General features: G+C 37.7%; 1 protein-coding gene across 2 annotated transcripts in view; it reads left to right on the top strand.

Moving 5' to 3' along the window:
* LOC150087421 (putative ATP-dependent RNA helicase DDX43) overlaps positions 1-12,616 on the top strand; it is a 246,754-nt gene that overhangs the window by 48,932 nt on the left and 185,206 nt on the right. For both annotated transcript variants that reach the window (XM_090372060.1, XM_090372059.1), the window contains exon 3: positions 9,388-9,653. In XM_090372060.1, coding sequence (XP_090228186.1) covers positions 9,388-9,653 — 266 coding nt within the window. The remainder of the gene's footprint in view (positions 1-9,387; positions 9,654-12,616) is intronic.

The raw sequence follows: 12,616 nt of genomic DNA, 5'->3' as shown, positions 1-12,616 counted from the left end.
ATGTAGATTGCTGGAAAACTTGCAGTGAAGAGCAACAAGGTTATTCATATCAGAAGTATTCCTGTAATGAAGACTTCAATTTAGTGAGTTGCATACACTTGAATCCAGATGCCTGGTGGGATGACTTGATTTCGTGTAGGTTTTTAGTCTTGAAATTTCCTACACCAAGAAATTTGAAGGAATTTGGGCAGTTTAGCACTAGTTATGCATGTTAATCCTCTAGAACTTTTTTTCTTTTTTTTTTTGTGTATATACTTACTTCAGAGGAATTTTGGAGTGTTTGGGAAAATATTATCATACTTTGAGAATGTATATTCTACTTGTAAGTAGCATATGTTCTCAAATTGAAAGACTTCAAATTTTTTTACAAAAAAAAAAAAATAGCATTGATGTATATTTGAAATGTTACTGTGTATTTGGAAGTGCTAGAATAATAAATATCATTGTACTTTGTCTATCATGCACCATCATCGTTATACTTTTCCATAGCTTGAGGGTCATTCTAACATCTTATGCCAAGGTGACACACCCACCACGTTTTTAACATTGTGTGGTAATCATTGAATGCCCATTTCAAGATAAGTAGATGAGTGGCACCATTTTATTGGCCTTCCATTCACCCAGTCTCAGTCCATTGGATTTATTTCTTGTTGTGCTAAGGGATACCTCAAAAGTGACATTGCTATGACAAGTAAAAAAGAAGAATAACAGAGATCAATTATCCAAGATATATTGAGGCACACATGACAACAGGTTGAATGGCACACTTCAAATAGCTATTATCAAAAAGAATGCACTTAATTTTAAAAAATGCTTTGTTATTTGTAGGTTGCAGTATATTTACTGTTCTATCTGATATTGTGGAATGCCAGGCATGAGAGTGCAATAGCTAGCTCTTTAAGTGGCCCCTGGTTCACGTTCGTGTATGTGCTAAATACAATTAGCAACTGTATTCATGATTAATTGTAAACTCCTCTGACAGTGATTGTGTTAGAGTATAAACAAGAGTATTTATTTTTAATACAGGTAACCCTTGTATAACACTGTAGTTAGCTTCCTATAAAATCTCATGTAGTGCACAACTGTTATATGGGACTAAGAAATAATACAAAAAAGCTAACAAAGATACACCATTTTTTTAATATGAATATTGGAAATTTGATTTTTATTAGAAATAGTAATAACTGAACAATTGCCTTACAAACTGTGATACATATATGTCAGATAATGTATGTTCATTTAATTTTCTTCCTCTTCATCACTGCTAAGCACAATCAAACAAGAATGTAGTAGTAGTGGCATGTGATGCAAGAAAGCAAATATATGAGCTTATGCAGCATCAGCCAAAAAAAATCACACCATTCCCTCCAAATGCCTGTCCAGTTCCTCCTTAAATTTATTCAACCTATCAACTTCCACAACGACAGATGGAAGTTTGTTCCAGCAATTAACCACCCACTGGCTAAAGGCAAATTTCCACACATCTATTCTACATCTGTCTTTTCTTAATTTGAATTTATGCCCCCTTAGATTTGTAATCTGAACAAGTGGAAGGATCCCATCAGAATTCAGCATGCTCAACCCATTCAAGGCCTTATATACCTCAATCAGATCACCGCGCAGGTGCCTAGTCTCCAGCCACTGCAATTTGCAGAACTTGGTAAGAGGATCTCTTGGTAAGAGGATCCCTTCATTCCCCTCACCAATCTTGTTGCCCTTCTCTGTACACGCTCAAGTAAATCTACATCCTTCCTAAAATGAGGCCTCCAGACCTGTACGCAGTACTCAAGCCGTGGCCTGACCATTGCCTTATACAGAGGGATAATCACCTCCTTTTCCCTGCTAACAAAATTCCTATATATCATTGGCAAAACCCCATGACCTGCCCTGGCAGCCTGTCTGCATTGCTCAGAAAACTTCATATCTGCCTGCACAATTACTCCCAGGTCTTTCATTTTCTACCACCTTAAGTGTAGTACCACACAGTTGGTACGTTTCTCTGGGGTTACTTCTACCCATATGTAGTACTTTGCATTTGTCAAGGTTAAACTTCAGTTGCCACTTCTTAGCCCATATGCCCAAATTATCTAGATTCTGTTGCAGTAGCACACTGCCATTACTGTCATTAACAACCCTGCCAACCTTTGTATCATCTGCAAACTTCGACATTAAGCCTGCTATACCTTCATCAATATCATTGATAAATATACAAAACAACAGTGGACCTAACACCGAATCCTGTAGGACTCCACTAATAACATTAGTCCAAGAAGAGCAGCACCCATTGATTACCACTCTCTGTCTTCTAGCACTTAACCATCCTTTTATCCATTGTAGCAACTTACCTTTAATACCATTCTGCTCGAATTTGTACAATAGTCTTCCATGCGCAACAATGTCAAAAGCTTTCCTGAAATCCAAATATATGATATCAAAATTATTTTTTGCATCCAGTTCCTTTGTAACCACATCATAATATCCTATCAAATTTGTCAGACAAGACTTTCCCTTAACAAACCCATGCTGTGTCTGAATTATTGCTGCAGTCTTGTCTAGATGATTCTGCAATGCATCTTTAACCAGCGACTCCATTATTTTACCCGGAACAGAAGTTAAACTAACTGGTTTTGTTCTATCTGTTGCAGAATATCTTTGCCTTCTGAACTTCCTTCTGCAGTATTTAGATGGCTTTATTTTCTGCTCTCTTTAAAAAATTAGTAATCTGGGTTTGTTTGCTTTTGTTTGATAGATCTTTGTCAATTTCATAGTATGGAGCTAAACACTTCCTAGTTCATTTCACAAATATACGTGGTCTCAATTCTGATCTCAACAACGTCTATTTCCACTTGCAGTCTGCTAAACCCCATGTACTTTTTCTGACAGAATCTCAGTTATCGGTTGATTCAAATACTGCTCAACTCAGTCGCCCAAATTATTCGCTGTACGATTCCTTTCGCCTCAAAGGTGGTTCTTATGCATATGTCTGTTCCGATATTCCCTGGTAATTTGGAATCTCCTGTTTTCAATATTCTCTGGCTTAAAAAATCTCTCTACCTCATTGTGTCAAATTCGTCTGTTTGCTCTACCTTTCTACCAACTCCACTAATCACTTGGAGCTCTTTGACTTCCTCCAGTCCAACTTTCCTAACAGTGAGGTAATTTTCCTTGGTGATTTTAATGTTCACAACTCCAGCTGGCTTCCGTTTTCTAGTCACACTGACCCAGCTGGTCGAGATGCTGAGGCTTTTGCAATTACTAATGACCTAGCACAGATTGTTCATTTACCTACAAGAATACCGGACAATCCTAAATCCTATACAGCCAACACACTTGATCTTTTTCTCACAAACAACCCTTCTAAGTACACGGTTGAAGTGAGTGGTCCTTTAGGTGCCTCAGATCACAACTTGGCGATTGTCTCTTCTCCAATGGAGCTTTTATCTCATGGCTATTCCCAGCATCGTATTGTTTGCATTACAAGAATGCAAAATTGGATGACCTGCGAGATTTTTTTTCTTCATTTCCTTGGTTGGATTACTGTTTCAAAACTTCTGATGTCAACTTTTGCTCATATCGTGTCTGTGAAATTATTCTTGTAAGAATGGAATCCTTTATTCTACACTCCATTTTAAAATCTCGTCCTTTATTTAAACCTTGGTTTTCCAATAAATGTGCTAAGGCTGTTGAAGAGAAGAACGTTGCATATAGTAATTGGCTTGTTTCCAATTCTTCAGTTTCATTTTCTGCCTACACCAAACTTGCACTTGCAACAATTGTAAAGCAATTATTAATCAGTCCAAACTAGATTTTGAACAGGCTAAGAGTAGGAAACTTGCTTCTTGCCCTAATGGTAGCTGAGCATTCTGGTCTCTTGCCAAAGCTATTGGTTGCAACTTTTGCCCATCTCTGCTCCCACCTCTATCAAAACCAGATGGTTCTGTTGTCACTTCGGCCAAGGATAAAGCTGACTTGCTAGCATCCCATTTTTCTTCCAACTCACATCTTAATGATCTTGGTATAACACCTCCCACCATTCCTAGCATGTTCAATTCAATGCCTCCTGTTGTCAAAAGTCTGTCAAAAGGATGTCACAAGGATTTTGAAGAATCCTGATGGTATTTCTCCATTTGCTCTCAAAACCTGTGCTCCTGAACTTACTCCTATTCTTTGCTGCCTTTTTTCACTTTCTTATTCCAAAGGTGTTTTTCCTTCTGCTTGGAAATTTGCTCATATTCAGCCAGTTCCTAAAAAGGGTGACAAATCCCTCCCATCCAATTATCATCCCATTGCAATTACTTCTACTCTTTTTTAAAGTAATGGAGAAATAAATTAACCGCCAACTCTTCAACTACCTAGAAACTTTCCATCTGATCAACGATTACCAGTATGGATTCTGTCAGTGTCGGTCCACTGGCGATATTCTGGCTTTTGTTACTCATTTATGAACAAATTCAATGGAAAAGTTTGGTGAAACACGAGCAGTTGCACTTGACATCTCAAAGGCTTTCGATCGAGTTTGCCATAAAGGTCTTCTAAACAAGCTTCCATCTTAAGATTTGCCAACTTTTTTTGTAATTGGTTATCCAGTTTAGTCTCTGATCGCTCACTGAGGGTGATGGTAGATGGCTCTGTCTTCTAACTTCTCCACTAATGCTGGTGTCCCCCCAAGGTTCAGTTCTTTCTCCCACTCTTCCTCTTGTATATTAATGATCTTCTTCCATTGACTGGAAATCCTATCTATAGTTTTGCTGATGATAGCAGATTGCATTCCACTTTCCATTTTGCCCTGCTCAATCAGCTTCAACTTCTTGATTATCCGCTACCAATTCCTTAAATGCCGATCTCCTTGTAATTCTCCAGTGGGCCAAAGACAACTTAGTTGATTTCAATCCTTCTAAAGCTGTCTTGTCTTATCTCGCAAAAAGGATTCTTCTCCTCCTATGCTTATTTTTGGTGACACTCCGATTTCTAGGTAAAATGATATATATCTTCTCGGGATTACCCTGACTTCTAATCTCTCTTGGCACAAGCACATTAAAAATATTGCTTCCTCTGCATCTTAAAAACTTGATTTTCTCTTTCGCTCTCGGCATTACTTTTCTTCCAAACAGCTGTTCACTCTGTAAAAATCGCAAATCCACCCTACCATAGAATATTGTTCTCACATCTGGGAACCATTGCCCCCAAAACCTCTCTCAAGCTTCTAGATTTCATTCAGGAGGGCAGTTAGGTTAATTAATGACTCCTCTCTAACAGAGTCTCTCCACTCTCTATCTCATAGATGTACAATTTCTGTTGCATGCATTTTCTACAGATACTTCCATGGGCACTGTTCTTCTGAATTGGCTTTTAAAATTCCTGCTCTCTCTTTCAAAACAGTCTGAACATGTACTGCCACCAGCCAACATTATTTACTATCACAGTGTGCTGAAGTGGGATTTACTTAAAGAGGTAACTACCATTAGGGGTAAAGGGAAGGGTTATTGCTTTCGTAAAGGCGACTATGATGGACTGAGACAGTATTTAAATTCTATACAGTGGGACCAACTGATGACGTTACCAACAGCAAATTCAAAATGGGAAGCATTCAAAGAACTTATCTTGGAAGCTACTAGGCTTTACATACCAACTAAGAAATATTGTTCAAGCTTTAGACCTAAGTGGATGTCAGATGAACTAATGAGACATATGGCAGAGAAGAAAAATGCATGGGATACATACAAATTAACTATATAATATCGGTGTTTAGATACACCATAGACACTCTTAAAAAAACTACAAAGTAGTTGTTGTGGGCGTCATTTGCTCTTTCTCATATTATGCTCTGCCTTCACGAAGAGTTGCCATGATACTGCACTACCTCAAATAAGTAAGCTTCACTAATAGAGAAGACTATTGTTACTTATTCTCATTGAGTACCACCACCCAGACATGTTTCAAGGCTAATTGGCCTATCATCAGTGGGTGGGCAGGTACCCTAGTATTGCAGACATGACGACCCAGTTGTGAAGTTAATCGCATAATATGAGAGATGCCAAAAGGTGTATAAGATAATATTTAAAATAATTAAATGCACACGGCATAATACTTTGGCAGATGATGCCCACAACAACTACTTTGTAGTTTTCCACCAGAGTTTCCTCTGGCTTCGTCCTGCCCAGGCATAGTTACACCATCTTTCGGGTCCCAACGTGTACGCTCTCACTCTGCCCCACCGACAATGCAGGTGGGACGGGCCATGGTGTATCTAAACATCGATATTATATAGATACTAAACTCTTAGAGTATTATGCCATGTGCATTTAATTATTTTAAATACAAATTAACACGTGACACAGAAGCCTGTGATAGATGCAAGTTGATCTGTAACCAAGTTACAAAGGAGGTTAGGCAGGCGAAGGCAGATTACGAGAAATCTTTGGCAAGGGATGCAAAGAAAAACAGCAAAGAGTTCTTTACTTATGTAAACTCTAGAAGGAAGGGGATGAATCAGATTGGTCCACTTGATATCGATGGGTCAACTGTTGATGATCCTGCTCAGGTAGCTAACAAACTGAATGAATAATTTGCATCGACATTCACACATGAGGAGTTATTCAGTGAGGGGAATGCCAGAGGTGTATTCAACTCTGGCAGTAAGCTAGAGAATCTTGTAATAACTGAGAGTAAAGTGGAGGAGAAATTGTTAAAGATAAACACAAGAAAGGCACCTGGGATAGATGGGATCTATCCAGTTATATTAAAGGAGGCAGCAAAGGAAGTAAGCAAACCCTTAGCCATAATTATGAGAACTTCCTTGGACTCATGGGAAGTACCCATGGACTGGAGATGTGCAAATGTGACCCCAATTCACAAAGGAGGATCAAAGGGCGACACAAGTAATTTTAGACCTGTTAGTTTAACTTCTGTTCCTGGAAAATGAATGGAGGCGCTGGTTAAAGAAGCACTGCAGGATCATCTAGACAAGACTTCAGTTATAGCTCAGACACAGCATGGTTTTGTTAAGGGGAAGTCTTGCCTGACCAATTTGATTGGATACTATGATGCAGTCACAAAAGAACTGGATGCAGGGAATAACTTTGATATTATATACTTGGATCTTAGAAAGGCTTTTGATACTGTTGCACATGGAAGACTGCTGTACAAATTGGAGCAGTGTGGCATTGGAGGCAAATTGCTGCTATGGATAAAGGGGTGGTTGAGGGGGAGAAGACAGAGTGGTAATCAATGGACACTGCTCATCGTGGACTAATGTTATTAGTGGAGGCCCTCAGGGTTCAGTATTTGGTCCATTATTGTTTTCTGTATTTATAAATGATATTGATGATGGTATATCCAGCTAATGTCCATGTTTGCAGACTATACGAAGGTTGGCAGGGTTGTCAAGGACACTACTGACACTATGCTGCTGCAACAGGATCTGGAAAGGTTGAGCAGATGGGCTGAGAGGTGGCAAATGAAGTTGAACATTGACAAATGTAAAGTACTACATATGGGAAACAGCAACCCCAGAGCAATGTATCAACTCTTTGGTACTACACTGACAGTGGTAGAGAATGAAAGGGACCTGGGGGTGGTGGTGCAGGCAGATATGAAGTTCTCTGAGCAGTGCAGACGAGCTGCAAGAGTAGCTCATGGTGTATTGTCAATGATATATAGGAATTTTTCTAGCAGGGATAAGGAGGTGATTATTCCCTTGTATAAGGCAGTGGTCAGGCCACACCTAGAGTACTGTATACAGGCCTGGAGGCCTCATTTCAGGAAGGATGTAGAGCTGCTGGAACGAGTACAGAGAAGGGCAACTAGATTGGTGAATGGGACAAAGGGGTTCTCTTACGAAGAAAGGCTTAAGTTTTGCAAATTACAGTGTCTGGAAACTAGGCACCAGCGGGGTGATCTGATAGAGGTGTACAAAGCCTTGAATGGTTTGAGCATGCTCAATGCTGATGGGATTCTTCCTCTAGCTCAGAAAAATCACCTGAGAGGGCATAAATTCAAATTGAGGAAAGACAGATGTAGGATAGATGTGCGGAAATTTGCCTTTAGCCAGCGGGTGGTTGGTGGGTGGAACAGACTTCCATCCCTTGTCGTGGAAGTTGATAGCCTAAATAAGTTTAAGGCTCAGCTGGACAGGTATTTCGAACGAACAGAGGGGTGAAGTGGAAGTGGTTATTTTTATTTATTTATGTTACTTTTTTTTTTTTTTTTTTTTTTTTTTTGGCTGATGCTGCATAAGCTTGCTTTCTTGCATCAAATGCCTCTACTAATGCTAATGCTAATGCTAATGCTAATGCTAATGAATGAAGTCAAGTTTCGAAGTCACGATTTTTTTATGGTCTCAAACAAGCACAAGTTCAATAGCACAGAACCTAACACAGGATTTCCCAACAAAACAAAATAAGGGGATTTCCCAATATTTTATTTTATTTTTTTTGCATAACCCTGGCAAGTCAACAGTGGGTATTCACGAAAAAGAATAGAAACATTTAAAAATTACATCCAACGTAATAGCAGGGTTCCCCTGCTCAAAATTGTTGTGTTATGCAAGGTTTTCCATAATTCTCTGTGTTAGAGTGAAACAGTGTTGTAGAAATATCTTGTTATATGGGGGTTGCCTGTATTTAAATTTGAAATACTGACATCTTTCATGGAAATGCTGTATATTAGGCTGAATTTTGATGAGTCATTTTGTTTTATAACTACTTTGTTATATTTTTTATGCCCACTTTTTAGGCTAGGTTAAAAACATTATTTGGTATTATTATTATTAACAATTTCACTGCTTTCTTACACAAATTATGCATCATCAGGTTTTTAATCCACTTGAAGGGAAACCACACTACTTTTAGAACTTTCCTTCTAATTTGACAGAAGGAGATATTTTACCACCAAACCTTCACCACAGACTGATTAATTCAGTCATAGTAAGAAAAGTCCAAAAATCTCTGTCCTTTCCAATCCTAGGTCAAAAAGATCATTAGAAAAGTCAGCAGCGAAATGTGTTAAGCCTATCTTTTTGGAAATCATAATTTTACTGAGTTGGGAATATAATGGATTTCCCAATAATTTTTTTTTTTTTTTGCATAACTAGTGAATCAACGGCGGGGATTCATGAAAAAGAATAGAAACATTTAAATTTACATCCAACATAATAGCAGAGTTTTCCCTGCACAAAAGTTCAAAAATGTCATGTTATGCGAGATTCTGTACTGAAAAAAATAATTATTTTTATATTATGGTCTTTGAATTTGTGACATCAATTTATATGTTCTTTTTGGATTTGTGACATTAGTATAATAATCATTAATATTTAAAAATATTTATCAATGTGAAGTATATGCTTTATTTGATTTTTTTCTTTTCTTTTTTTTTTTTTTTCTCCCCCAGAAGGGGCTTTGGTAATCGGCAAACTGAAAGGAGGAGAGGAGACATGCAGTATGGTGGTAGAGGAGGAAGAAGACAAGATTTTTCACATCTCTCTAGGAACACAGGCAGAGAAAGAAATGAGAACAGTATTCCAGAAAGATCTCAGATTTCGTCTAATAATTTTCGAGGAAGGAGAGGCATAAATAGAGGATTTGAAAGCCCTGCTGTTTGTGGTTCTGAAACTATAACAATTAAAATTCCAAAATCCTTGACTGGAAGGATAATTGGTAAACATTTTAATTTTTCCCTTTGTATATTTTTCTGTCAGACAGAAATTCAACTATATATTATCATTTTATTAGACATTTAGAAATACAAAATGGAAATACAGGTTTGCATATCATTCCCTCTGAGCCAATGACAAATAAGATGCACATTAAGTCAAGTCTAGTAACATCTGGGTACAGTTAATTATTTTACATAGAGAGTTATGGGTGGTAAATTAAAAAGAACATAAGTATTTAAGAACAAAGCTGTTCTATAAATGGTAAATTCATTTTCTTGCTTCTGTTTTCCCAACTCTAAAAATCATTCCAGACTTTTGACTTTCATTGAAACTCGATCCTCTCTGATCTCTTTCTTAATTGTAAAGTAATTTTCCTTTGTCATCTCAGTGTTCACCACTTCAGCTGGCTTAAATTTTCTAGTTGCACAGGCCTTGCTGTTGGGGATGCTAAGCCTTTGACCTTATAATAACTTGTTAATTCGTTTACTAGAATACTAAATAATCCTAACCACATCAGACACTTTCAGTCTTTCTTCATCAACAGTTTCAAGATTAATGTTTACAGTCTTCTAGGAAATTAACTTCAAATATGTGATCACTAAGATCGTTAGCATCACTAAGCTATAATGTGAGAGCACAATTTATGGTGCTCTCTTCTCTAGTGGATCCTCTCTCACATAGCCATTCATCCCATTTTTCACACTCTTGTAATGCCTACTGACCTCTAGTCAGTTGGCATTACAAGAGTATGAAAAATGGGATGAACTGCATGATTTCTGTTCCTATTTTCCTTGGTTGGACTACTCAGAATGTTTTAAATATTCTGATTATGTCAGCAAAATTATTCTTCTAGGAATGATATCCTTTATCTCTATTCCACCATAAAGTATTATTGTTATTCAAATCATAATTTTCCAAAAAAAATCAAAAGCTGTTAAGAATAAAGTTTGACATATTGCATTGGCTCATATCCAAATCTCCGGTTTCATTTTCTGCCTACAGTAAAGCTCGCTCACAACTGTTGTAAAGAGAGGTTATTGATAGACTTATTTTTAAAGGGCTAAGAATAGGATACTTGCTTTCTCTGAATAGTAGTCAAGTCACACAGTCAGACTATAGCTATTGGATGCAACTTCTGTCTCTTTATACTTCCACCTCTTTTGTATCCTCACCTATTAGGATAGGAATGGAGAAGGTGTCATGCTGTTAATTAAGAAAAACGTAAAATCAAAAGAAGTGCATCCAGTTGATATAGATGAACAGTGCACTGTTGAGTCAGTTTGGTGTGACATAAGCACTGCGAAAGCAAAAATAAGAGTAGAAGTGTGTTATAGGCCTAATGACTCGAATGAGTACAATGAACAATTGTACAGAGAAATAGTGGGCTAGTAAATCAGAATGTCTTATAATGGGGGAGATTTTAACTTCCCAGATATTGACTGGAACTTGTGGATTGGTCACTTGCACACACTAGTAAGACTTGTGGATTTATTGGATGATTGTTTTCTGCAGCAGCATGTTCGAGAGGCAACCAGAGATGGTAATACTCTTGATCTGGTTGTAAGCAGTGATCATTTGTGTATTAAGAATTTGCAGATAAAGGAACCACTAGGTGGTAGTGATCACTGTGTACTGATATGGGATTTACTTAAAGATATAATTACAATCAGGGGTAAAGGAAAGGGTTTTTGCTTCCATAAAGGTGAGTACAGTGGTCTCAGACAGTTTTTTTTAAATTCTGTACAGTGGGATCAACTGACTATGTTACCAACAGTAAATTCTAAGTGGGAAACATTCAAGGAATTAATCGTGGATGCTATTAAAAGTTTCATACCTATTAAGAAATATTGTTCGAGGTGTAGGCCTAAATGGTTATCAGATGAACTAATGAGACTCGTGACAGAGAACAAAAATGCATGGGATGCCTATAAATTATCAAGCAATTCAGAAGCCTATGGCAGATATAAGCTAGTTTGTAATCAGGTCACAAAGGAGGTTAGGCAGGCAAAGGCACATTACGAGAAATCTTTGGCAGAGGATGCTAAGAAAAACAGCAAGGATTTCTTTACTTATGTAAACTCTAAAAGGAAGGGAATGAATCTGATTGGTCCACTTGACATCGATGGTTCGACTGTTGATGATCCTGTTCAGATAGCAAACAAACTGAATGAGTATTTTGCATCTACATTCACACATGAGGAATTATTAAGGTTTGAAAATGGCAGAAGGTTATCAAATTGTATACTTAAAGGATACTTAAAGATTTTGTAATAACTGAGAGCAAAGTGGAAGAGAAATTGTTGAAGTTAAACATAAGAAAAGCACCTGGGGTGGATGGGAACTATCCAGTTATATTAAAGGAGGCGGCAAAGCAACTAAGGAAACTCTTAGCCATGATTATGAGAGGATCCTTGGACTCAGGGGAGGTCCCCATGGACTGGAGAAGTGCAAATGTATCCCCAGTTCACAAAGGGGGATCGAAGGGTGACACAAGTAATTACAGAACAGTTAGTGTAACTTCTGTTCCAGGTAAAATAATGGAGTCACTGGCTAAAGATGCATTGCAGGATCATCTAGACAAGACTCAGCAATAATTCAGACACAGCATGGGTTTGTTAAGGGAAAGTCTTGTCTGACAAATTTGATAGGATATTATGATGTGGTTCCAAAGAAACTGGATGTAAATAATAATTTTGGTATCATATATTTGGATTTCAGGAAAGCTTTTGTGTCAAAAGCTTTCCTGAAAAATAGTCTTCCATACACTGTTGCGCATGGAAGACTATTGTACAAATTGGAGCAGAATGGTATTAAGGGTAAGTTGCTACAATGGATAAAAGGATGGTTGAGTGGGAGAAGGCAGAGGGTGGTAATCAATGGGTGCTGCTCTTCGTGGACTAATGTTATTAGTGAAGTCCCACTGGGTTTGGTGTTGGATCCACTGTTGTTTTGTATATTTATCAA

Source organism: Mastigoproctus giganteus, chromosome 4 (assembly GCF_048544385.1).
Source record: "Mastigoproctus giganteus isolate SK-2022 chromosome 4, ASM4854438v1, whole genome shotgun sequence".
Taxonomy (NCBI): Eukaryota; Metazoa; Arthropoda; class Arachnida; order Uropygi; family Thelyphonidae; genus Mastigoproctus; species Mastigoproctus giganteus.
The sequence above is the reverse complement of the archived record's forward strand: the minus strand, read 5'-3'. Positions and strand labels throughout refer to the sequence as shown.